Source organism: Phaethon aethereus, assembly GCF_964289735.1.
Source record: "Phaethon aethereus genome assembly, chromosome: 9".
In the NCBI taxonomy this organism is placed as follows: Eukaryota; Metazoa; Chordata; class Aves; order Phaethontiformes; family Phaethontidae; genus Phaethon; species Phaethon aethereus.
Window position 1 is genome coordinate 7,765,133 of NC_138585.1, and position 22,552 is coordinate 7,787,684.

A 22,552-nucleotide genomic window follows, 5' to 3' on the forward strand; every position below is an offset into this window, starting at 1 on the left:
GCGTCCTGTGCCTTTGCAGAGGCTATGGCTGAACCGTAGAGGTGGTGGCTTCTCCTGCCTTTTGGGTGCTGGCCCTTTGAGAGAAAGGGGGATTACTCTATCCTGCACGCGGGTGTGCAGACACAGAGGTACTGCTGAGAAGTTCAGAAAGCAGCTCCGTTGAGAGGTGACAGAAAGATGCTTTTACTAATGAGCAGACATACAGCATTTGTTGCAGCCCAAAAAGCCGCTGACTTGGTGTTCTGAAACCAGGGGAGCCACGCTTCTCCAGATACAGTGGGCAGAGCCAAGGTGTGCTTTTAAGTCCTTTTATTTCTTTGGTTTTTTACCTATGTATTTTCTGCTTTCTGTTTCGATAGCTGGATGTTCTCGTACACGCCCTAATAAGTGTTGACTTGAGTTTTAAAAGACAGTGTTTTGGGATGCTGTTTAGGGAGGGTCCTAAGGAAAGGAGGCAATGACATGCAGTCAAAGCTCTATATAAGCTCCAGTCATTTGATCTTTTAAAGGTGGAAAAGAACGTTTTATCTAGGATGATAGAAAGCAGTTGTGCACACTTCCTCTTTATCCATTTGAGGAGCAAGAGCTTAGTAGTGAGAGTTGTGAATTCCTTAAAATTAAGCCCAGGCGAACATGCATGTTTCAGCAGCTGAAAGCCCTTGTCAAAGATGTAAAGTGTTAGCGACAGATTGCTAGATAACAGAACAGGAACAACTGTTGAACTATCTTGAATTCTACTGTACAGGGCATATTTTTCTATCATTCTCAGCTGCTGTAGATGAAAAGATCGCAGAAGCCACTGGATTTGCAGTCCACGTTCCTGAGAAAATACTTCTTGCCATGTTCCGCTATGTTGGACACTTAGTGTAGTTGGCCTCTATGTTTGAGTTCAGTTTACATGTGAAATCTGCCAAATGTCTTTTTTTTTCAGTCGTGGTGTAATCACTGCTGCACAGCTTCCTACTCCAGTATTTGAGAGATCCAAAAACTATACAGGACAAAAAGAAGAAACAAAGGTCACCACCCATGAGGCAAATTATGGCAGTAGCATTCAGTATGTGGTGTCCTGCAGCTACCTTTTCGTGTTGACCTTTATTTTGAGACTATACTGTGGAAGTGGGAAGAGTTGCCAACAGTTTCTGAACACAGCTGATAAAAGCTGGTTGGAAAATCTGTAAATCTGTTGCAGGACAATTCTGCTGCATTAGTTCATTTACCAGTTGCTGAGTTCTGTAGACAGAAGCAGGACAGAGCTTTGAAATTTTACTGTAGTGCTCATGAAACTTGTTAGGTAAGTAACAGTGGCTGGATCTATTGTATTTACAAAGATGATGTTTTCAGGCCATAAAAACCTATTTAATCTTTATGTACTTAAGCCTTGTTAGGTAGCCTTCAGGACACTGATTTGATACAGTCAAAGTCATCTCACAGCCTGATGAGACGTAGCAGCTATGCAGATACATCAATAGGAATGACTTCATTTATAGCATCGTGGTGCAGTTTATGTAACCCTTCTCATTGTCAGTCCTAATGACCTGGTGGTAGGCTAGGGACCAACATAACTGCTTCATCATAAGCAGGGGTGGGCCTTTTTTTTTTTTTTTTTTTTTTTTTTTTGCATCTCGTCACTAAATAACCTGGAGCATGAGCAATAGCTGACTTGAGTCACATCGGTCTGCTTGTCTAGATGTCCTCACATCCCCTTCAAATCAACCGGAGAGCCAAGCAGTGAGGTAATTAATGAGAAGCTGGTGAGGAAAAGCTTTATTATGCATATATATTTATTTTAAAGAAAGGAGTGCATTTAATTGATGGAAATATAAATCTTTTCCATGTTAAACAATGTAGTGTTTCAGTGCACTAGGAAAACAGAATAATATATAGAGAGTAATTTTTCACTTTGTGAGAAGTGGAAAATGACTGTCTTCTCTAAAACTTGAAGAGGCTTGGACTTGCAGTCAGCACTCTGTGTTATTGCTGCCAAGCTGAAAATCCTGGAACCTATTTAAGCAATGCCATATGCCCTTCTAAATTGCCAACTGGAAAACAATTTGGGGTGGGGGGACCCCCTAAAACTATAAAGCTCTTTTCAGAGCCACATCTGGACTCAATAAATGCAAGCACCCATTGTATAATTTAACATGTCTGATTAAATTTGGTCTCAACAACATAACACTACAAGGCTTGCCATGTTGAGCTTTGGTGCAAAAAGGATTTTCTTAACGTATTTATCTTCCTTGGGTAAGTCGTATTGGGACCCTGTAAAAAATTAGCAAAGCATGTGGCTAATGCAGCTGGAAATAAGAAACTTGTTCTCAGAAGTCGTGGCGTGAGACTGTTTAAAGCTGGTAGAGCTACCATGCATGGTGGTCATGTGTAGTTGTTCCACTTATTTTTGAACGTGAACACACAGACAAGGCAATCTGGCCTTTCCCTCTGCGTCTGAGAAGGAATAAGGCCCCGGGTCAATACCCAGGGGCTAGCTAGCTGTGGCTCCATGGGCAGAAGGCTACTCTTGGCAATTGCCTCAAGATGAGGAAAAGCTTTAAAGAAGTTCCCATCTTGTGATCCAGAAAACAGGCAGACAAGTAGGCCTTGACCCACTCCTGGAAAGCAGTAGGGGATTTGCCTATTTCTGATCAAGTCTCTGAAAAACAGCTAAAAAAAGCAGCCAATTGACAGGTCCATAGGGAGATTTGCACCTCCAGTGGAAAACTTTAGGGATCTGAAAACCAAGAAGGCTGAAAACTCAGCTACATTAGACTAAAGAATAAGCTTTTGTTTGCATTTCATGCAGTAAAATCACACCAATATTGATGAGTAAAGTTAAGATGCACTTACAAGTTGCAGCTACGATCATGTTATGATTGTTCAAGGGAGAAAGAAGGGATTGTGTTGTGAAAGCTCGTACCAGGGTATATCTATAGACCTCCATTTTGTTTGAGATTTAGCTTATCTTGTGTTTAAGCTTGTGCATGGCAGGTGACTGCTGTGAAGAGTTCAGGATTTTTCTCCTTATAGCCTACTACAAAGAAGGCTTTCTTAAAAACAACCACATTTAAAAAAAACAATAAACAAAACACTCCAGGGCTCACACTCGTTCTCCCTCATTCAGATCTGACTTCCACCAAATTAGCAGAGGTACATCTGCAACCTCCTAGCTCTCCTGAGTTTCTATTTTGCGTCAGTAAACCTGTGATATACCAGATGCTTCTGAAAACTTGTTTTTCGTACACTTTAAACAGACAAACAGCATTTTTCTTTACTTAGATGATTAAAAGTGACTCAGACTTCTACGAGGAAAATTGGACTGTAGTACGGAGAAGTTATTGTAAAAAAAAAAATTTAATCAAAGCTTAAGGAAGTTGAAAAAATAATGGGAAATAGAAAACTTTAGGTAGCATTTCTTTAAATTTCTTATTTCCAGTAGATATGTCCATCTCTGTATTGGACGGGTGATCTTCCTCAGGCTACGAAGGATATCAGCAAAAATGTAGCAAGCAAAACAAAAAGAGCGTTTCTTTTATTTTCACTGTGAGCTTAATAACAGGGAATTGCTATAGCTGTTGGTCTTGTCAGTTGTATTGTGTGCTGCATTTTGCCTCTAATGATGTCTTTGACAGTCTTTGAGAGCGAGCCGAAACGCCTTTACTTCTAAGTATTTATTGACAGCACATGTGACTTGGACTGATGTTTTCTAGCAGACAGCTTGATAATGATAACTTAATGCTGAAACTGAGTGCTGTTAGCACAGTAACGATGTGCTCAGCCCAGTGGGCAATGCAGGCTCGTGCAGGCTGCCGTCTGGCTTTCGCCGTTCCTGGGGTGCACACTGGGCTTCCTTAGTGAGGCTCTGCCCAAGTGGGGGCTCTGATTGACTGCTGCTTGTGTCTTGGGCGATTGAAATAAGCAGCAAGGCTTCAGATGAAGTGTTGGGGAACAGTCATTACCTATGTACCTTAATTTGAATGACGCTGCTCCTCTCTCAGACAAAATGTCATACCAGTATAGGATGGTCATAAAAACTGTGTCATGCAGCTTGTGTGACAGCGGGCTGAGCTTCCCTGCCGGGGGCTGCAGGATACTTTTTTGCTGATGAGCAGTTGAGGCAATGCTGGAGTTCTGTCTTTGGCCATGAAAAAACAGTATCTGTTTATCCTAAATCTTAATTCAAATTTCCCATGAGTAATTTTCGAGTTGGAAGAGAGCGGTTCCTCACGTTGCCTGCCCTGCTCCCAGCCCCACTATGTTTGGGATTGAAGACTGACTGTGGCAGAGTTCTCCAGGTGGAGAGAGGACAGCGAGGGAACTGGTACTTCAGGCTCTGTGATGACTGAGCCTGCAAGAATTAAAAAAAAAGGGAAATTACCTTTTGTCTTTGTTAAATCACAAGAAATAATTTGGGAAGGAAATGGGACTGTAACTTTTCTATCATCATTTTGAAACAGAAGGTACAGTTTAAAGAACATAAGGAAATACAAACATAGCACAAAAGAACAGAATTTTAGAAACAGCGCTTTTCTGATATTGACCCAGGTAATGCAGAAATTCACCCTCTAAGGATAAATGCATCGACATGAAAAAAAAAACCCAGACCCATACAACTTTGTGAATTTAATCAATTTCTCTTGGCAGGTTAATGTTTATATGTAAGAATTCAAAATAAGGTATTTTGTACCACACATCTGCTGCAGCGTTCCTCATTGTCTTCAAAAGTAATTGATATTTTTGCTGTACGAAGGGAGATGTCTATGTCTACCTGATAGGATCAATAGAACTATTCTAGTGGGCTTTAACTTCTGGTATCAGTATATGCTGTAATGAAGGCTACTGCAGAAATCTGTGGTTCTGCGGTATGAAATGCATGCATTCAAGGCTGCCATAGCAAGCATTTTTCAGCGCTTTTGATTAGAAGCACTGGCTTGAAAAGAACGTTTATTCAATGATATCTGTAACTTGGCTTCTACACTTACAAATACTTTCCGTTAACCTTTTTTCAAAGTCTGTCCCAGAACTTGAAACATAGGGTGCTGGCAATAGGATTGTGCTGTAAGTCAGCAGACTCCCGGAAAATTCTCTAAATTACTATGAACTGTCTCATAGAAGGAAGAACAGCAGCAGCAGTCCAGGAACTGAATGTGTGTCAAATAGGTGTATGTGTCTGGGCACGTCTCCGTAACTCTCCTCTAGTGCTGAACGTTTGCAGATTCTGGGGAACTCCGAGGAAGGGATCTGTGGTCTCTGTTCACTGTTTGCTCCCATTTGACTGCTCAGTGGGTACCATGAGGTTGGAAATTCTTGCCAGCTTCTGTAATGAGGCTGACAAATCTGTACTGTGGGTCATCCATTTCCAGACCTTTGGTTTGATAGCATGTTTCAGTGTGTAAGAAGGCAAGTGCTTACCTCTCCTGCCTAGCTACAGTTGCCATCTGAAAGCCGTACCTGTGTGACCTTGAAACGCATACTGCTCCGAGGTTGTAGTATTGTGGAGAAATTGCATTCCGAAGAACGTTTTTAGCTTGTCAGGGATTTGTCAAGGCAGAGCATTTTGTTGTTGCTATTCTAGGTTGAATTTCTGTGTGTCCCTCCCGGCCCCCCGCTGTTCTCCTTCCTGTTACCCACCTCCCTCATAGCTCCCTTCACTCTTTTTCTTTCTTGGGAGCGGTGCTCAGAGAAGTTAGCAGCACTGTGGGAAGAAAACCTTGAAGCCTGGAGCCTGCTCTGCAGCAGGAAGGGCAGCAAGTTGCCCAGGGAGCTGTCTGGAGAGAATACACCGTGCTGCAGCGGCCTCGCGCCTCAGCGGGCAGGAGCCGCGGCGGAAGCGGAGAACACGGCAGGGCGGATGCCGGGGAGGAGGGGACGTGGTGAAAGGTTCCGGTGTGGATGGTGGAGGGATAGAGACTGCACAGATGCTGAGGACTGTCACTTCTTCCTAAGTTCTGTGTGGACATATTTTATATAAAATTTGTCTTCAGGTTCTGTAGGGTAAGTGGCTTGATTTAAAATAAAAATATTGGAGGTTTTCTTTAATTAACTTAATTAAGCTGCATGTTTGTAATAAACTAAAAGACTGAAAATTTAAGACAAACGTAAAAGTTTAGTAGGTCCATTTATATTTTATGTAAATATAAAATCTGAAGTTCAGAAGCTTATGTTCACAGGCTTAGAAAGCCTTTTTTGAAGATTTTTATGGTTGTTTTTCATAATTGTACTTGATAGTTTGACCGGTGTGAGGCTAATCGGCCGTTTTTGTTTGTGTGATTACTCAGCATTCAAACATAGCACAGCCGTGATTGTGGCGTTGTGCGTTGTGGGTGAAGGCCCTCGCTGTTAACGCAGATCTTACGTTTGAGACCTGCAAAGCCTTTATTTATCTGTACAAAAGAACAAAATGAGAAAGGTGGATTGTGTGTCACACGGGCGTATTTGAACCTCACTGATGTCCAAATATGCATTTCTAATCCAAAAGCGGAGCTCAAAAAGTGACCATGGGGACACGTGGATCGAGCGCGGGGTGGCAGGGCGTTGGAGCCGCGGCTTCCGAACGGACAGCGTCTGCCTTGGCTGCTGCCCTACGTGCTCCTCAGCCCCCCTGCGCCCTACCTCCTTTTTCCAGATCGTTGTTCTTGCTGCACGTATCTTCACCTTTTTCCCCATGTCATTTGTTTTGAAGCGTTCCTGCCGCTTTCTGGTTGATCTTTCCCACACTCCTCCTTTTGTAGCTTCTGTTTTTTACTGAGACAGAGCAACTAGAAGTCTGCATGCATCACCAGAATTTCAGAAGCCTGAGTCATCTCCGCTGTACTAGGCAGCCTTGTTAGTGCCTTGCTAGGAGCAGAAAGGGGGGGGAAGGTGGAAGAGGGATAAATAACTTTTTGTGCTCTCTGACATGCACATTTGCTTTTCTTTACCCATTAGCATGAAGTTACCTACAGTGTGGGTGTTGTGGGGTCTTTTTTTTTTGTGTTCCTGCTGTGTGGCTTCATTTCCATGTGACTGTTTTAAATAGTATGTTTGCATGGGGCTGAAAGAGCCTTCTGTTTTATAAAAGATGAAAACTTCAGGTCTCTCTGGTCAGAAAATTGAGACTAACATGGCTACTTGTGCTGCTGCTTCTCAGACTGGTTGGAGCTACAAGGGAAAACAGAGATGGAAAATGGTTTTATTGCCTACCTTTCTGGTTTTAGGTAAATGTTAGTGATTTTCTTCATGGATAAATCTTCTTCTTGGTAAACAGTGGTGATACCTTTTGTTTTTCAAGCTGCATCTAGGACTGCAGGATGGAGAAAAACTGGTAATGGAGTGATTTAGCATTTAATTTGGTGTTTCTTCCACATCAGCTGCACTTTGCTTTGTGTTTGTTTTTCTGCTGTACTGAATTCTGTCGAATTCGTGTCAGTGTTGTAGCCCTAATTCGTATCAGACTGGCTCCCTGCTTGGGCTTCTGAGCACAATAGCTGATTTCATAAACTTGACATTCTTCCAGAGGGGATTAGTTGCTGTGTAGTAGCTGTTACAATCATTATGCTGAAAGCACTTCTGAATGATTGTCTCTCTCGCTTAGAAACTACTTGTCTAACATTTGTCTTTTCTGGTATATTTTGTGGCATTCAGGAACTGGGGAGGTATGGAAGACAGAAGAATTAGCTTCATATTTAATGTGCACTGAGAATGAAACCATATGTCATAATATTTTGGACACCACTGGTTTTGTTCATAAAGATATTTTCATAGTCAAACTCTTAATTTTAAAATTTTGTCTTCAGGTTCTGGGGTTTGGTTTAAAATAAAAATTACTGGAGGATTTTTGTTGAATTAAACTTAGTATCAGAGTTTGGATTTTATTCCCTCAATTTTGTCGACTTAAAAAAAATGCATATCTCAGTTTGGAGCTGCAAAAACTGTTGAAGGAGTGATTCTGCAACAGTTTAGCTATTCTACCAGGTGACCAGTGCCCCTCTGTCTCTCACAGGACAGTGTGTGTTGTTTGGCTGTTCAATCTGGTCTTACTTTTGTCTGATACGAGCCCAAGTGTTCAGTTTTACTTCATGTTTCAAACAATTTTAACTTGGTGGGACACTGGGCAGGGTTGCACTGAGGTCTCTTTCAGTTTATTGTTTCTGTAAGCCTTATACTTTTTTTCCTAGATATAACTTTTTCAAAATCAATGTTTCAAAGTAGTTTCTATGTAGCTTCTTTAGTTTTAAAAATAAGTTTATGAATATTGTGAAATAAAATATGTTTTCTTTCGCTTTGTGTTGTCAAACTACCTCTTATAATAATATGTATGTAATCTTTATAGTTTCAGTGTTGGCAAAGTTTCCAGTTAGATCACCAAATGTGTTGCAGATATATTTTATTAACTGCCCTGGCTGTGGGAAATACACACCAAAATCATCTGCTTCATTTCTGGTTTACATTGCTGTGTTCCTGTCATAGTAAAACATGAGCTTTGAAAGGCACAGCAGTGTAAAAATCCCGTTCAAAAACTGCCTTAATCAATGATTTGACTACATACGCGTTGGCAGACTTCTGTTTTGGGCAAGTGCATGTTACTGTGAACTAATAGAACAAGTGATATAAAATAGTGCTAAGCTATAAAAAGTTGTGTGAGAACTACATAATAGAATTCTGATCTTATAACAATTTACAGCTGAAGGAGGAGAACAGAGTTTGGAAAAAAGATGAATTTCAACTCCATATGAGGGACTTTCTTCCCTCCCCCCCTTTTTTCCCTCCTCCTTTCTCTCTTTTTTCATCCTCTGTCTTTTTTTTTCCATTCTCTCTTTTTTTCCTTTTTATTTATTTTCCCCTCCCTGAGCTGTGTCAGTCCAATACTATTTGTAGGTTTGCCGGTTACATTTGGACCAGAAAACCCGGTTGGGAGACAGAGGTGGGATTGACACTGCAGAGAAGGACTTTCAGTAATGAAATACTTGGATACAGAGCAACAATCAGCTCTTTGAAGAGCTTTAAATAACTGCTTGTATAAGGGATACCAAAATGGAGGAACAAATTGAGCCTTCCATGCAGTAGGGAGCTGAAGAGGATGAGGCATGCGAAGAAGGTCTCAACAGCTAGGAAGCAGGATAAATGAAGACAACAAGGGAGCCTGAAGCCCAAGTACTTGAAATGAAAAAGGAGGGAGAAAGGAGAAAATCTCATAGATGCATGAGGCACTAACAATGTCCAGGGAATGGCAGGAGATGCGAAAACCATTGAGAGCCAACTGAGACTTCAGTTGTCAGTGCAGAAGATACCTCTGCTGTTGTCGGGACCCGGCAGAAGTACACAGAGGGGCTTTGTTACGTGGGGTCCTCATCCCAAAGCACTGAAACTGCAGGATTGCTACCACTTGTGAGGAGCTTTAATAAGGGGAGAGGAGGACCCCCTTTCCTGGGAGGGCTTCCTCAGGGTCACCGTGCTGATAAGGCTGAGCAAGTGGAAGGCAGCTTTCCAACTGGAATTCATCTCTCCTTGGTCTTGTTTTTCCACCTCCCTTCTGAAATACTGGCTATTTTTATGTGTATGTATTCGGTGGAAATTTCCAGTAGACTGCATAGACTGGTGCCCAGATCCTATGATTTTTTTCTTTTTCTATTTAACATAGTTTGGTTGATTTTGTTGTTATTCCCCCCCCCCCCCCCCCAACGTGTTATTTCACGTGTGCTAAAAGTAAATACTTCTTGATATGACAGTGCTTATTTAGGTGACTGGAGTTTTTTGACCTTTTGATAATTTTCTGTGTCAAAACTACAAACAAATTGAGTCATTTAAGTCAAATCATAGAATGGTTTGTGTTGGAAGGGACCTTTTGGATAATCTCGTCCAATTCCCCTGCCGTGGGCAGAGACTTTTTTCACTAGATCGGGTTGCTCAAATATGTTCAGAAATCCAGACAACAGGGTTATGCCCGGGGTGGTTTCAAAGTTAGAAGCTCCTTTAGCCCAGTCCCTGCCTGAGATACCTGGGCTTGGACAGGGTGGTAGTAGTTCAGTGGGGAAATGCTGTGTCCCCTCTTCTCTGGCATAAGCCAAGCTTATTCATCATACAGTAAGGGCAATATTTACCAGCTGTTACTAAGTAATTAGTACATGTAGTTAGCAGCAGCATTTAGAATAGGATAGTTTTTAATAAACTTTTTTTTAATTAATTACATGAACTATTGTTACTCCTAACCTCTCAGTCCATTTCCAGTCCACAAAATAGTCTTACGTTGTACCCATAACTGCTGGGTTGACTTAAGAGTCTCCTTTAAGGGTGTTCTGTCAGTGGCTTTTTAAACTTCGAACATGTAATATGATAATCCTGTAGGTGCTATTTTTAATATTCGATTTTATTTTAATATTTTAAATAGAGTAGATTCTTCTTTCTAAGATGTAGTGCTTTTCCTTCTTCTTAAATTTGTCTGGCACTGGTAAAGTATTTATTCAACTAGGTTGATTAGAAACGAGACTTGCTATCTGCAAACAAAATATTTGGCCCCATGAATTGTAGGCACTTGATCTTAATAACATAATGTATGCATCTGTGAACTGCTGTAGTTAATACTTAGTGTAGGGATGAGATCTGTTAGATCTGATAATTTTTTTGTAGTTAAAACTGTCTTAGATAAAAAATTAGATTCCTTATTTTGCTTTTAAATCTCCCAACCAAATTTTAGCACCGGAGTTTGTAGCTGTTGCTCTTGGGATGTGTTTTCCCCGGTCTTCTGAAACACGCAGGGGTCAAAGCTGAACGGAGTTACATTACCTTCATGAGTGCTTAAGCTAACTCTGTATGTTTTTGTGACATTAAGTGAGCAGTAGCAATGTTGCCGGTTGCTGTAGAGAAAATTGTTAAGAGAAAGCTCAAGAGTTGTTGTGCCTAACCTTTTCTGCCTAGGAAGCTTGACCAATACAACATAACTGCTGTCATTTCCCATTTATACTCTTCAGGCAACTACTAACACTTGTCTTTGTAGAGTCCAGCAACTGTTGTAACACATTCTGAGGTTTGGGATTTATACCCCAAACACAAATTTGCTCCAAGCCCCCTTCAAACCAGAGTTATCAACTTCTGATAGATATTGCCAAGGCTCTGTGTTACCACTAGAGTTTCTTGGCCAGTGGTTTGCAATGTCTCACAGCAATGTGAGTCTTAGCACGGAAGGAGCTAAAAAATGAGTCTGGTAAATAAATGGTGGAATGGCAGCTGAGCTCTGCAGTTTAAGTGCCAAAGTCAAAATTACAGTTCAGTGTTCTCGCTAAGCACAGTGCTGTGGGCAGTCACGTGCAAAATCTGAAACGGCTTAAGGAAAAGTTTAGTCACTGCACTTCGCAGGTATTAGCCATGTCAACAACACTGGCAAGGGTATGGAAAATGCTTGAATTCTGGTTTTGGCAGGCAAAGGGAAACCACGAAAAAATATTTAAAGTAGTGTATTGTAGTGTAAGAATGAAGAGTCTGTGCTATGTTAACGGCTATGTGCTCTTAAAATCTTTATGTGGTTCCCTTCAGTTTGCTGTTGTCTTTGGTTTTCTTTGTCCGCAAAACTCTCTACTGCGGAACAAATTCAGCTCTAAATGAGGACTGGGAGTCAAGATGCGACTGAGGAACTGACCCAGAAGAATTAGTAAAATTCTGCTTCAAAATTTGTTCTCTTGTCTTTTCTTTCTGTCTTTTTTCGATTTTTCCTCTCACCACAGAAGACGAATGGGGTAAAAATACACACACTTTTCTTCCTCATTTTCACCTCTAAATCTGCCTGTGTTCAAATACCAAAAAATACTAATAGAAGAAAAATGTGGGCATTTGTTACCACAAGTGTAGTCTTGTAAGGCTCATAAATTAACTAGTGCTTTCACATCAAGACAAGGTAAAGAGACATTGGCAATACAACCCTGGCCTTAAATTCAGATATGTTCAGCATGCTTCTACGTGTCAGAAGACTTAGTGGTGGTATTGCTGTTAATTTCCCTGCTGTGTGCAAGCATTAACTGCATTTCTTTGTATTTAACATTTTTTTGTGGTAATCTCGTTACATTTCGACAAATACATTTTGCGTGCATCTTCTTTAGATAAGTCAGACTGTTTAAGGCTGGCAAGGTAGCCATGTAAGGGCTGGGATTAGTAACGAACATGATGGACAAACCAGCCCTTTCAATCTTGGCTGCTTTGTTTTCCCAGTGGTTTGTAGTACCATCGTCATTAACTGTGCTGTATCTTTTGCTGATGTCCTTCAACCTGAGTTCTAAAGTTTAAATGATGAGAGACAGCTGGGCCTGTTGTGGCCCTTTTCTTCCTATTCATGCTCTTAAAGCTTCATGAGAGACTGACAGAAAAAGCAGCTTCAAGAAGAGTGCAAAAGGCAGAGTTGTTCTACATCCAGATGTATTTCTGTAGTCTTAGCCAAGCATTGACTTTGCTAAAGAGCTCTCTGGGCTTACCTTTTTGACAATCATGAAAAATTCGCAACAAAGATCTAAACTGTAGAGTGGCATGCTTTCATGGAAATGGTAGTCTTTGTGCAGAATTACTTTAAAGAAAAAAAAAAGTCGTCCTATACATCCTTAAACCCTCCTAAAGGTATATCCTGTATGTTTTGTATCTTTCAGTGCATTTAATCCCAGTAAACCCCATCAGGGAAGATGCGTTGAGTCCTAAAAGCCGAAAGAGAATAATGCCTGATTTGCTGACTGAGCCTCCTGCAATAGATCCTGTTTATGAAGCTCATGTTTACTGCAATATTCCCACCATTGCTGAACGCAGCATGGAAGGTAAGCTTTGTGAATGCAAACGACGGTTTAGTTGCTTGCATCTATGTGCTGTCAGTGGAAACGGTAACTTTGTGCATTGCCAGCTCTTTGGTGCTTAGAGAAGTTACAGCAAATGTCAGCTGGTTGCTGCATTTATATAATTCAAAATATGCTGTTCTTCTTTCTTTTCCCTTTGTATCCTCTGTGTCTTATTTTTGGAAGTGATTCTGCTTCTAGTCAATGGTCATTTGGAGGCCTAATATTGAAAGGGGTGAGAATGATACAGATATTTGCTATTTGAATTATAATGCTTATTCTAAGTGAGCCGTGTTGCAAATTATATTATTAACATCTGAAAAACAGTTGACTTGGAATTCTGAAAAAAAAAAAAAACCCAACCAGAAGTAATTAATTTTGGAACTCCAAACCATTAGACATAGTCAGCTAGAAGACACATTTGCATTCTTCACCCTATAGCAGCTGCAGCAGCAAGTTAGTCTGAATGGATTCCCTCGTTAGCGTATCCCACTAATGCATATAAAATAAATCACAAACTAGTATATCATAAAGCTCCAAATTAGGCATGCTGCAAAGTCCATCATTATGACAGGGGTCTGGCCGAGAGGCATCATAAATGTGGGGTACCTTACTGTGTTGGCAGAGTTCAGTGCTTGAATAATGTCTTGTATGGTTGTTGGACTTTAGATGTACTGTGGAGAATGTGCTAGGCACCTGCGTCTTGTATAAATTGTCTTGCAATTTAAAGTGAAATCTTTCTTGGATGGTACGTTATCATTTCTTATGGGGGTTTTCTTTCATTGCAATACCAAAGCTGTCAAGCTAATTATACCCGCTTTTTTTTTTTCTTAAAGAAAATGTGTGCAAGGGAAAGATTTAGGTAACATTTACTCAACTTTTTGCATCTTCCCCCCCCTCTTCACTTTAGGTCATGCGCCTCATTATTTTAAGCTCGTGTCCGTTCAAGTGGTGATTCGACATGGCGACAGGTATCCGCTGTATGCCATTCCCAAGACAAAAAGACCTGACATTGACTGTATGTTGCTGCCTAGCAGGTAAAATTCGTGGCTTTTGTCATACCTAAGTGTGTGCGTTGCTTGAAAATTATTTTGTTCCTCTTCAGGAAACAATTTATGCAGCTTGAAGTACGTTGTGACTTACGATCTTTTGTGTATTGTTGGGGATTAACACCCCACTCCCCCTCAGTGGTGTACAATATTTCCTTTGAAACAGGAACTATTACCTGTTACCACTTTAGACCAGAAGAAATTCTTGGTATTTCTTTAAAAAGCAAAAGCTATTTAATTGAATATTTAGATTACCATTCCTCTTAGATAAGCTTCTACACATTTTCAAAATGTAAGTGCAGTGTTTGAGAATGTGTGTCTCATTTCAGCTGAGCATGCTTCCTTTTGTGTGAATACAAAAAGGTCTCAGTCCCTACCATAGGAAAACTGATATTTGTGGTTTTCTTTTCAGAAATACAGTTTATCAGAGTTCCCTTAAATTAACGATTTGTGTCAAAGTTCAGGAAAAAAAATGGGGGTTGTACATTTTAAAAATACAAGTTAACCAGAAAGCGCACTGTTTGCTACTTGAAAACTACCGCTTGCCTGTAATTACCGCTCATTGTTTAAGCGGTCATATGCCACACATAAGTTATTTATGTCTGATTGCCATTAAAACATCATTTACCTGTGTGTTTCAGTATAGTGTGCTTCTGTCTAACATGATGTCTTTGTAGATTGCTGATGCTTGCCTTAATACCTGAACCAGTCTGAGCTGTAGATACGGCCTAAATGGCTTCTCTTCTTTGTGGAAGAACCTTTCTTTATTGTTTAGAGTTTACTCATTGGTAAAGATGAGTCCTAGAGTAGAGCGGTAGAGATAAACAGTGATGATGTAAATCACCAACCTGTGTCCTAGCTCGCTTGATTACATGTGTTTTTTCTCCTTTTAAGTAGGATCTGTGGTAGTATTACGTGTGTTTCTTGTTTTAAGACATTCATGGTCTGTGTTCCTTAAAATTTTAGTGGCTTCCTGTCCTCAGTAGCATTTACAATTTTGTCCTTTATATCTTAAATACTCTGGCCTTTCAGCTTTTCCTCAGTGGGCTTTTAACAAAAGGCTCTCTCTGAAGGAGGAGGACGACTATGGTATACTTCTGGGTTTGTGATTAGCTAGTCCACGGCAGTTCCACTTGAAAAAACAAACCAATTTTCATATCTAGTCCTGCATTGGTTTCTGGCTCAAGTATATTAAAAACCAAATGCAGTAGTAATATTGCACAATAAGAATGTTGCTAAAATACGCTGAAGTGATATGAAAGAATACCTGAAACTAATTATTGAGTACAGCTTCGTCTCATACTTGTGAAGATGGTGGGAAGCTTGGTTAAAGAGGCTTACTAACTAGGTACCTGTGGTAGTGGACACAAGGGCTGGCAGAAAATGATCAGCAAATCGGATCTTTCTCTGAAGAAAGCCGAAATATGTTACTTTTCAGCTGTCTGGCTGCATAAAAGGAATTGCCCTTATTAGTAGATGTCCTGAAATTTGCAAAGCTTGCAATGCTCTTCAGTCGTAGTCTGTGTTGTAGTGCTACTCTGGCGTGAGTAATCGAAAAGTAACCATCGCTGCTGAATCAAGCTACTGTTATGGCGGTGGGGGTAATCCTACGAAAATTTGAAATGGTCATCAGTTTTAAGCTCAGCTGTGTGTCTCCTGTTTGTAGGAAGCTGACTTAGGAGCTCCTAAGTTATATTCAGGCACCCTATCTATCTGCCTACATTTTGTATGAAGTTCTAAACAGAGGAAAATTTACAATTTTCTTCCTCTAAACAGAGGAAAAACACAGTATTCCACATATATTCACATTTGTCTACAATGTGTACAAAAATATATAAGTATACATTTTCAAGAGTAAAATGGAAGAAAAATAGACATAAGGAATCTGCTTTTTATAGGTAATATGGCGTTGGAATTTTCAAGCTTCAGATAGCTTCTAATTTCACTGGTTTTAGAGTGTATATATGCACTTACATCTTTCCTAGCTGCTTGCTACAAGTATCAAAATCCAAAATTGACCAAAACCATATCCTCCTTTTTTGAAAGGAGACTACTCTTTCGGAATGCCTGTCTATAAACACAAACCAAAATGTCTGATTTTCTGGTTATACTGCACAAGTTTTATAGGTGATAGTGGTCTGGAACCTTTTACATCGTGCCATTTAAAAAAAGCAAGCCGCAACACCTTTCCTCCGCTATCATGCTGGCTGCTTCTTTTCTTTATTCATACTTCAACTTCCACCAAAATGCTTGTTTTGTCAAGAAGTGGCATTCAGTGGTCTTATCTAACATCCTCCAAGAGAAATTTGAATTTTTTGGGAGGTGCCCAACCCCACCAGTGTTCTGTGCCTGCTGCGAGCTGACTGGCTTTCTGTAATTAGATATGCAGCACTGAGATTGCAGACAGGAGGGAGACCAAACTGCAGTTATCTGTGCCATGTAGTTGAGTGGGCAATTAATTTCTCTAACAAGATAAAAAATGACTCATTTGCTAATAGCTATGATAACATTTTTAATGACTTGCTTTTAAGGGGTGAGATTATTTACAGCATGAAATACTAAGTAAAGAAATATGATCTAGATTCCTTTTGGAGTTCTTAAAGGCTCTGATCTTCTGATCTTGCTCAATATCTGTCACGTTAGAATTTATGCGAGAGAACTTTATTGCAAAGATGCTAACTGCAAGTGACAATGTTGGACGAGTACCTGTATTTCTCAACATTACAGTGCCACATGACACCTTAGTTTTGTATTTGTCAGAGAAGCTTTTATAGTTATTTCCACTTCAGTTTCAGGGAAGGAATACAACATGAAGGCTGAGGAGTCAGAAAAACTGTCTATAAAAGGCAGGGAAGTAGTGCAGCTTTTGACACTGCCAACAGAATGACCACGTCAAGCAGTTAAGAGGGCATAGTGTCAGGCTGTGAGGAGGCCAGCAGTGTAAATATCCTTGGCTGTTACTGTTTTAGGAAGCGTTAGATCATCACTGTGTAGATGATCCATCCACTGCGATTCACAGCCACTAAAAACGAGTGGAGAACCAAAAAGACCTTGTCTCCTTGAGAACAAAGTTTATATAAAATACAATTTCCCGGCCAACTTTGAAAGGCCAGCAGAAAGATTAGGGGAGTTGGCTCTGTACCGTTCTGTCCAGATGTGTTAAAGCTGACCTTTCTGAATAAAGCTAGAATTGTTACTGTTTCTGCCGTTGTTTTGAATGGAACATTTATTACTTAACATCAGGAAGCTATATGCTGCGTTTGGCAGTCAGGCTTATATTCCTTTGTGATGTAAATTTGATGCTTGATTGTAAACGTATTTATATTGAGAATATTACAAGGAATATAATTGCTACCTTTGAACTGAAGGTTTCTTGATGCTGTGTAATTAAGTTGAGATGTTTGACTGAAAGTCTGGCTTGTTTAAGCTTTCTGGACTTCAGTTTCAGATAAGTATGCTGCTCATATTCAGTCTGTTCTTTATTTGACTTGGCATTCAGCTGATGGAATTCATTAATTAAGCAGATTATACCACAGCCCCATGGACTTCTAATGGGTATGCAAAATAGCCTTGAGGTCACGCTTCGGTTTTGTGAATTACGGATCGTGACATATAAGTGTGGAATGAATATAAGCAAATGGATTAAATGCTTTGGAGATTCCTTCTATCTAAAACTTCAATTAATAGCAGTATTATTTTCATTGCTCTGGATGCAAATTTCCTAAGGGAACTGAATAATATATACTTTTTTCCCTCAAGGAAATTAATTGAATGATGTTATGAAAATCCTTTCGTTATAGTGTTTCCTTATAGGGGAGAATAAATTAATCTCCCACTCTTTTTCCCCGTTGTATCTTATGCTTAAAATGTCAAAAGTTAAAAAAAATATGCAATGTTTCTTCACTGAGTTTGTGAGATAGAGAAGGAATGCTTTTTGGAAGATGCTAAAGTGATTTCAGAAGACTGCTACAATTTGATAGTATGCTGGGTTAATTAGCATATGCTTTAAGGCATTTTGAGAGGTGTTGATGTTCATCGTAAGAAGCTTAGTAACAAATATTTTAATTTTTGGTTCAATATGCACATGTCTTGAAACGGCCAAAAAAATGAGAGGAGAGGCAGACAACATACTGTGAGCTAAAGGAGGTATGGATTTGACTTGGAGCGAGGTCAAAGCATGATCCAGACCGCAATTAGGTGAAGAGAGGTCTCCTGAGGCCTCTTCTGACTTCTCTAGTCTAAGATGCAGAAAAGCAGTGGACTGGATCACTCTAGAGTTTGTTACAAAAATGGAAAAGCTGTAAGAACTTTATCAATAAATAACTCCCAACAGTACTAATGCTGTCTTAAGGATCTCTTTTGTAGCCTACAATAACCTATTGTTTTTAGTGGCTCTTTCCATTCATTTTCCTTCTAGAAAGGAAACAGTGTAGTCCTTTGATCTGACACTTTTTTGTCTACTTGAACTTGACAGAAAACACATGTTATTTTTGCTTGAAGTTATAAAATAATTTTTGCATTTTAAGTGAAGAGAAAAGAGACTTGCTTTCGGTACGGTTAGCAGACAGAATCTGGTATGATACGGCTACAAAAAGGTAATGTTCTTTTGTCAGAAGCTCGGTGTGTGCCTGGTGTGCTCCCGTTTACTCACCAAGTGACGCACTGAGGGTTCTGCAGCTGTCTGTGAGAAGTTTGGTTCTCCTGGATTTTGCAAATTTTGCATTTACTAAGAAAAGTGATATTTGCGTAGATAAATGCCCTTTGGGAAGAAAAAAAAAATCAGTATCTCATTTGTATCTATGTCCACCTCTGCAAGTTCTTTCCTGAGGCACGTAGATCTGCTGCAGAACTCTGGAGTATAGTGCTGTGAGAGGACGGCACCGTGCAGTAAGGGAGGTAAATGAATAAAAAGTGTACCCTTCCTCAATTCCGTGAAGCATCTGTAATCTGCTGTTAGTTTTCTGCTTGATTAACTATTCAGTTTTAGCTTTTCAATAAATGACTCTAATTGATCTCAGTAATTAATGTATTTCTTCTGTTGCAGTTTCTCTTTTAATAACCTTGACCAACGTATTTTTTTTGTCTGTAGCATCTTATGTGGTGCTGAAGGTACATTATTTATGCCACTCTTGAATTTTTATGAACAGGTAAATTATTAAATAAATTGTAGTTGCATGTAGTCTTGTCAAGATAATGTCTTCCCACATCTGTTTCTTAACTGCTGTACTTCATCTTAATTAGATTAACTTGGCAATTTTTATAGATATGTAGTCTGAAATTTGTAGGTGGTTCAAAAGAGTATTCAATTTAACGAGTCAGAGGACAGACTGAATGCTGCGGTTTGTTGACCACCTTGTTGAAGAAACAAAGCTTACACTGTACTTCATTTTACAGTATACAGAGTAGAAATAAGGCAGTAGTTCAGTGGTCCAATAGCGTTGATAGGAAAGAATGTTAAAGGAATCTCAGCCTGTTCCTATCAAGGAATTAATTTTCTTCAAAAGTAGTCCTAAAATTAATAAACCTAAGGACTGAGGGGTGGGGAATTTCTGACAAGATTGACCTTGTTGAGTCTGCTTTGCAGCTTAGGTCCAAACGAGAAACAAAACTCTGCCCTACATTTGATTTCTATTTATGTTTTAGTTCTTTCATACAAACAGTTTCTGCTCACAAGGATCACTGGGGAATAAAGCGTTTCACAAATAAACAATATGAATCAATAGCAATATTTTCCTGAGTGGTCCCGAGACAAGTAGCCCTGAGAAGCAAGGATGATTTTCTTCTCGTTCTGTGAATTAACTATCAAGTCCAGAAATGGTCTTCATGCTGTGATTGTGGTCATGATGATATTACTATTATTATTTTATTTTTATTTGTTTTTAAACAAAGGCAATTAGCTCAAAGAGTTGCCCTCTTACCGAAAGAGGCTTCAGTGCGCTCAAACAGTCTGAGCATCATTTTATCGAGGGGCAGAAAGCTCCCCTGTCTCCCATAGCAGTTCCTAAATACCGGCCTTGAAGTCTTGAATTCAGTTAGTCTCATGGGGGTGAGGTGCAAAAATGTCCTACAACAAAGTCTGAGTGCTGCTGTGCAAGGCTTGAGGCTTTGCTGTATAATATGTTTGAACTTAACGTTAAGCTGCATGAGTTATATTTCATACCTTTGCACAAATATAATAGAAGCAATAAATGTATTTTCTGCCACAGTATTTAGTGCCATTATAGCTAAGCCAACCAAAATCTATTGGCAGATTTTCTGAGGTGTCATGTGCATATGCTCGCTCTGGTACTGTATTTCTCACTTTGCTGTGCTAATTCAGAACAACTAGCAAGTTAGTGTTTGCTTCTCATAAAGAAACCCGAACTCTACATTTTTGTACCTAAACTTCTCAAGGAAAAGGGAAATTTTTATTGAAGGATGTCAACTCAGTTGCTGACAGAAATACACGTATAGTTCAAATAGTTGCACAGTATGATTTCTTTCCGTGTACACGGGTTACAGGGTAGCAATAAAGGGATGACATTTCGGTATTAAAGCTTTTTAAGACCTTTACAAATAAGATATTTAAATGTTAAATAAGGATTGAAATCCCGGTCCATTTTAATGCTAGTGCATGAAAACTGCGCTATTAAATCTGGGATCTGTTATCCCGGTGTTTAGTTCGTAAATAACAAAAAGACAAGCTGAATTCATCGAGGGAAAAGAAGCATCCTCAGTTTTGTTACAGATAAATATAAAATTACTATTTGCTACAGATAAATACAACAATAAAACCACTAAAAGGCAAGTTAACAGACATTAACAGTGGGAAATAAATGTCCAAAATTATGAAAATGTATGGCTATTACTCGTGGTGTTAGGTGAAAAGCCATTCCATGCTCTGACAAAATGTGAAATATTTATTGTATTAAGACGTTTCCCAAATGTGGTAGCTGACCGTTGTAATGTCCAGCAAATTACAGAATATCTCTTTATGTATCTAATAGATATCTCTTTAGCCCGTTTTTATTTTCTGACTGCTTTTATGGAAATAAAATTTGAAGGAAATTTCAGCCTTTTCAACTGTACAACTGAGTAATTTTCTTCGCTTCCTGCTCAGACAGTCCCCGCACTCTTAGCTGTTGCCTAGATACTCCATCTCCTGCCGCATCTCCAAACTGGCCAATTCAACAGGAGGATTCGTATTCTAAATAAAAGCATTGGGGCAGGGCGGGGAATCATTTGTTAACCAGTAGCCTGAGTGATGCTGTAAATGTTGCTGTTGAGAAAAATAAGTTTTTACTTCCTCAGTTGTACGGGGTTAATCAGGAGAATTGCTGGTATGTTCCGAATGTGGTTACATACATGAGGATTACATTCAGGATAAAAGTATATCGTAGCCTTCCGGCAGAATGGCTCTTATTTCTATTATTTCATATCCTCCCCCAGCCCTGAATATATTTAACAAGTAGTAAGCTTTGAATTTATATTCAGAAATATGTCTAACAATCATATTTCAAAATTAATTTCTGCAAGCATGTGCTTAACTTGTCCTCACTTTAAAAATAATGTAGTAGTTATAATGTCGTCCAAAGTGAAGTAACTTGCATCTACATATGTATATGAAAAGCTGTAAGTAGTACATTAGAATAGAATTTTATCGATTATCATACACTTTATTATTTTATCTTGGACATTAGTTTAGCTTGCCTGCCATTTTTTAGATAAATCTTTTTGCAAAGCACTGATAAATACTTTTCTTTCTTCTCTCTTTTCTTCCTTCCCACAAGTGATTGCTGATAGTTTTATCAGTACGGGTTTGATTCCACTAGAACTCAGGTTTTTGTGAGCAAAGCAGCAAAAGCAGCAGAATGGAGGACGCAGTTCGTTTAGTTTTCATGCACGTGTATCTGTGGAACTGGCTAATTAAGTAATCAGGGTTTAAGGCAAATTGTGATGCACGGTTTATTCATGTTTAGAGTTTTTTAAAGTGCAAGGTTTAGAAAATTGGTAGTTCAGCTTGCTACATCTGTAATAAGCTTAAAAAGCTATTTGCTAATTTAATTTTCTCAATTTAATTCTTCCGGTTTTAGATTGCACTGCTGGATTGTGAAAATAGTGCCATGTACAAAAGTTCTGTTTCGAAATTCACTCTGGGGATGGATTAAGCTTTCTAATGCATGCTTCGTGCAAGAGGAAGCCTCCGTTGCTTTCGAAAGGAACAAAGCTTTTTTACGGACCTCTGGTTCTCAAATATTAATCGTCATTTGTGGTGTTAAAATTATAATAGAGAGGAAGCTGTGGGTCTAGAATGTCATAAATTGGCTCTATTTTTCCCTCATTTTGCCTTTTTTCTCACTGGCGGTTGTACCATAATTTATTGTAACATTTTCCTCCCAACATTTTTGTTTCTGCAAGTAAATTAAATACTGGAAAAATCAAGTTTTATAAAACTATGACAATGAGCTACCTTTCTGTTGAAAGAGGCACTGATTCTTATGAAACCTCCTGTATATGGATGCTGTGAGCATAGCTCTGCAGGAGGTGCTTTCTCATTTAAGAGAGTTTCTCAGTTGGCTCCTCTATGTAAACGTGAACGTCTTTGTCCTAGTAAACTTTGATGCCAGACACTTCTCTATACTTCAGTAGTGTTATTGCTCCCTCTTGTGGTTCCTGCAACTCTGCAAGGGTTTTTTTTTTTCCCAGGCCTGAGGTTTTTGTATCAACACAGTTTATGGTTTTAACAAAGTG

General features: G+C 39.4%; 1 protein-coding gene across 2 annotated transcripts in view; it reads left to right on the forward strand.

Annotated features, from left to right (window-relative positions):
- PXYLP1 (2-phosphoxylose phosphatase 1) overlaps positions 1 to 22,552 on the forward strand; it is a gene marked incomplete at both ends in the record, with an annotated part of 39,639 nt that overhangs the window by 12,287 nt on the left and 4,800 nt on the right. The window contains 3 exons of one of the 2 annotated variants that reach the window (XM_082003734.1): positions 7,094 to 7,187; positions 12,597 to 12,758; positions 13,684 to 13,810. In XM_082003734.1, the coding sequence (XP_081859860.1) occupies positions 7,094 to 7,187; positions 12,597 to 12,758; positions 13,684 to 13,810 (383 nt within the window). Of the gene's footprint in view, positions 1 to 7,093; positions 7,188 to 12,596; positions 12,759 to 13,683; positions 13,811 to 22,552 lie in introns of those variants that run through there. The other variant, XM_082003735.1, reaches the window with a different exon arrangement.